Source organism: Emiliania huxleyi (genome assembly GCF_000372725.1).
Source record: "Emiliania huxleyi CCMP1516 chromosome Unknown EMIHUscaffold_1754, whole genome shotgun sequence".
NCBI lineage: Eukaryota > Haptophyta > Isochrysidales > Noelaerhabdaceae > Emiliania > Emiliania huxleyi.
This window is the reverse complement of record NW_005200830.1, coordinates 1-4,320: the sequence shown is the minus strand read 5'-3', so window position 1 is coordinate 4,320 and position 4,320 is coordinate 1. Positions and strand designations below refer to the sequence as shown.

The window sequence follows — 4,320 nt, the reverse complement described above, 5'->3', positions numbered from 1 at the left end:
CGAGAGCGAGGAGCAGGCGCAGCGCCAGCGCGGGCTCGCACAGACCCCACCGCTCGCACCGCTCGTGCTCCGCGGCCAGGCTGCCCGACAAAGCGGCGGGCGCCGGTGCCGGTGTGGAAGAGTCGGAGAGCACTGGGGCAGCGGTCTGCTCGAGCGCCTCAGCTGCGCTGACGAGGCCTCGCTGCCGGAGCGCGTAGCTGTGCGCCGCCACACTGGCCGCAGCGCCACCTGGCGAAAGTGAATTTGCGGTGCCATGCTGCAAAAGCAGCGCCAGCGAGCGACCGGACGGAACCTCGCACCCGAGCGCGTCGCCGAGCGCCGCGTCGAGCTTTGCAAAGAGGCGGGAGGAGGACGGCGGCATACACCCGGTTATGCCTGACGAAAAGAATTGTTGAGCAACAAGCCTGTCTCACAGCACACTGGCGAAAAGAATTCTTGCCCTGCCTCTCTCACAGCACACTGGCACGACAAGGGCGCGGACTGGCGCGGACTGGCACACACACCGGCTCACCACCGGAGCCGCCTAAGCGACTCCGTTAAGAACAGCAATGCACTAAAGAAGAATGGCCCCGCAAGTGGGAATAGGACGGCGGCATCACCGTCGTATGCAGGTGTGGTACACTCACGACGGGGTAGGTAGGGTAGGCCTGGGCCCTCCAGTCGGGGTTTTCCCTCTCTTCAAGCTGGAATTTTCGGAGCAAAAAAAGAAAATTTCCGCCGAAATCACGATGTCAACCCTCCCCAAGTGGGTGATCTGATTGATGCTTGTATGGCCTTGAGAGTGGCCTGCCATGTCACAAGAAAGGACTGTGGTTGCAGGAGAGTACCACCAACCATCACTCTAGTTGGTATAGTACCCCACCTTCACCCGTAGTGATTTCTTTTTTAGTTTATAAGTAAGGTAGGTAGGTAGGTAGGTAGGTAGGTAGGTAGGTAGGGGCAGGGCAGGGGCCGGCCAGGTTTTTGCAGAATTTCATCATGAGTGCCGCCCAAGCAAGAAGTACACAAACCTGCGTTACTTATATAAAATACGTCCGTCCCAAATGCGCGTTTGCGGCTTGCCTGTGCTCTCGGCCGCCTCGCTGAGCGAGACCGAGCGCGGTGCTGGTGGCGCCGACACTGCCGATCCGTCGAGCACTGCGACGGCTGCTCAACCAATGAGAGTCGGCAGCGCTGCCTCTGCGGCTGGTGCGCCTGCACAAACCACGCCAAGCGACTGCAAACTGGGCGCAAACCTGTCTGGCAATGCTCTGGGCGAGGATGTCAATGTGGAAACCACTCGAGTCCTTCAGCTTGATCCTGCCTCGACGGCTCGCACCGCAAATGCGGGTCCTGCACTTCCTCGCGGTGCTGGCATCTCTGCGCTGCGCCATATTGACGCCAATAACTCTGCTTTCAACATGCTCAACGAGGCGGGCGCTGCTGCAGAGCTAACCTGTGCTGCTGCTGCTGCTGCTGTTGCAGCTGATGCTGCTCCTGCTACCCTCCCGCCCGCCCACCCTGCCCGCCCGCCCTGCCCGCCCGCTCGTAAGGGGTCTTCACCTTCACACTGGTCTGGCCACAGGTGGGCAACCTTCCCGTCGAAGGTCAAGCGGTCTCAACTTCGCGCTCTACTGCCCGCCCTCGCCCTCGCCTACCGCCTCCCGCCTCCGCCCGCCGACCCGCCGCCAGCTCGTCCGCCAACCCGTCGTCTCTGTCGTCTCTCGCCCGCCCGCCATCGCCCTCGCCTTTCACCTCCCGCCGCCTCCCGCCGACCGCCACGCCAGCTTGCCTGCCGCCCTGTCGTCTCGCCTGTCGCCTGCCCGCCCTCGCCGCCTCTCGCCGACCACCACGCCAGCTTGGCCGCCGCCCTGTCGTCTCGCCTATCGCCCGCCCGCCCTCGCCCTCGCCCCCTCCTCCCGCCACCACCCTCGCCTCACCCTCCCGCCGCCTCGCCGCTCGCTTGCTCGCTCGCGCGCCCGCGCCTGGCTTTCTACTTCCTCGTGATCGCCCGAATCTCTCCTTCCTCGTGATCCACCCTCGCCTCACCCTCCCGCCGCCTCGCTGCTCGCTCGCCGCTTGCTCGCCCGCCCGACTTTCTACTTCCTCGTGATCCGAACCGCCACCACCCTCGCCTCACCCTCCCGCCGCCTCGCCGCTCTCGCTCGCCGTTCGCTCGCCCGCTCCCGACTTTCTACTTCCTCGTGATCCATCTCGCTCACCCTCCCGCCGCCAAGCCGCTCGCTCGCCGTCCGCTCGCCCGCTCGCGCCAGACCTTCTACCTTCTCGTGATCCGCCCGCCGCCACCCTCGCCTCGCCCTCCCGCCGCCTAGCCGCTCGCTCGCCGTTCGCTCGCCCGCTCGCGTCAGACCTTCTACCTCTTCGTGATCCGCCCGCCGCCACCCTCGCCTCACCCTCCCGCCGCCTAGCCGCTCGCTCGCCGTTCGCTCGCCCGCCCGCGCCAGACCTTCTACCTCCTCGTGATCCGCCCGCCGCCACCCTCGCCTCACCCTCCCGCCGCCAAGCCGCTCGCTCGCCGTCCGTTCGCCCGCTCGCGCCAGACCTTCTACCTCCTCGTGATCCACCCGCCCCCACCCTCGCCTCACCCTCCCGCCGCCTAGCCGCTCGCTCGCCGCTCGCTCTCGCACGCTCGCGCCAGACCTTCTACCTCCTCGTGATCCGCCCGCCGCTACCCTCGCCTCGCCCTCCCGCCGCCTAGCCGCTCGCTCGCTCCTATCCGTGCCACCCTATCCGAGGTCCTGCCGCCACCGCGCCATCCTCGCTCCTTCCTGCCGCCGCCCTCTGCTCAGTCGTTTGACCCGCCGCCCAATGCTCCGCCGTTCGCTGCCGTGGTCTGCCGCCGTGCCGCCGCTCCTTACCGTGCCGCTCCTTCCGCGCCTCGCCGCCCTTGCCATTTATTCGCCGTCCCTCCTGCCGTGCGTTACCGCCGTGCCGCCGTACCGCCGCTCCTACAGTGCCGCGCCGCCTCCCACACGCACACACCTTACCTCCTGCTCGACCGAGTTTGCGATGAGAAGTGACCCGAGCCGCCGGGTGCCCCGCAGCGGCCTCGCTGGACCAGAAGAACCGGTCCGCGAGTGCTCCGCAGCAGCCTCGCTGAGCCAGAACGTCGGCTCGCGAGGTGGGGTGCTAGTATGAGCCCGATCCGTCGTAGAGTTCTTGCGCTTCGGCGGTTAGTGGTGCACTAACCTCCGAGAAACCCTTCGGGTCGCTCCTCATCGCAAACCCTGTCAGCAGAGTCTCCTACGGGAATGTACGTAAGAGCTACATACACTTAAAATGAACTCGGGGGCACGGGCGTTATGCCTCGTTATGCCGGCGAACACTAAACACAGAAAAAGTACGCGCGAGTGACCCGAGTGACTGACGGCAGACTCGGCGCTCTTGCAACCTGACCGCGCATGGCGCCGAAGACACCCATCGGCAAAAGCAGGAGAAATCCAACCAAAGGCAAACAGAACGTCGGCAAGGACGAGGGTGCTTACTCCCTGTATGTGCAGATTGAGGACGGGACGGAAGAGTGCTCGTTGCATGATTCCGCCGAGGCTGTGGTTGAGTGGGTCTGGAGGTGGGGTAACGCAAACGACCTGTGTCTCGTATCGAGCGAATGGGACGTGCAGCACCCACGCTATGGCTGGCAGAACGCGTACAACGTGATGATCACAACTGAGGACTTTGTCGGCGACGATGAGGAGCTCCGAGGCTTCTGGGCAGCTTACTTCAAGAAGTGCATGGCGCTCGAGGAGTTCGAGGCCGAAGGCGAAGGTGCGAAGATCTGCTGCTACCAAGACGCCACACGACAGCCGTTTTGGCGTGCCGCCGGTGCTTCCAGCTCCACAGCATGATGCCACGAAGGGCGCAATCTCAGGCTTCAAGCGGTGCGCCACGCCTCCCACCTCCGCACACACAGCGTTTGCACCCGCCGCCCTCTCTAACGACGCGGTTCCTCCCCCCCCCCTGTGCAGGCGTCGCCGCCCTCCAAGGCGCCCCGTACGGCAACTTGACCCTCCGTCCGCCAGACGGTGCCCTCTGCGCGTGCCCGCTCTAGCGTCGCGGGGCCAGGCCCGGCGGGAGGGCCCAACCGACGGCGAGAGAGTCTGGCGAGAGAGAAGGCGTTCCGTGGTGTAGATTAGTACGTGGCTACCTCTCCGCTTCACAGCTGGCGGTACGTGCGGCTTGTGCGGCCCTCTTGCCTGAGACGCTCCGCCGAGCCAGACGTTTGTTGAGATACACATCAAAGCCGTACTGGGCTGGGTTTTTAGGCATTGTGGGGTTGGCGCTCCCATCGACCCTCATGACCTCCTGCGGTCTCTGAGATGG

General features: G+C 65.1%; 1 protein-coding gene across 1 annotated transcript; it reads left to right on the top strand.

Moving 5' to 3' along the window:
• Positions 1-1,043: 1,043 nt before the first annotated feature.
• On the top strand, positions 1,044-3,100 carry EMIHUDRAFT_253517 (hypothetical protein; the record flags this gene model as incomplete). The annotated part of the gene is made up of 2 exons (XM_005783885.1): positions 1,044-1,329; positions 3,045-3,100. The coding sequence occupies 2 exons, from the start codon at positions 1,044-1,046 to the stop codon at positions 3,098-3,100; spliced, it is 342 nt and encodes a 113-aa protein (XP_005783942.1).
• Between the last annotated feature and the right edge of the window lie 1,220 nt (positions 3,101-4,320).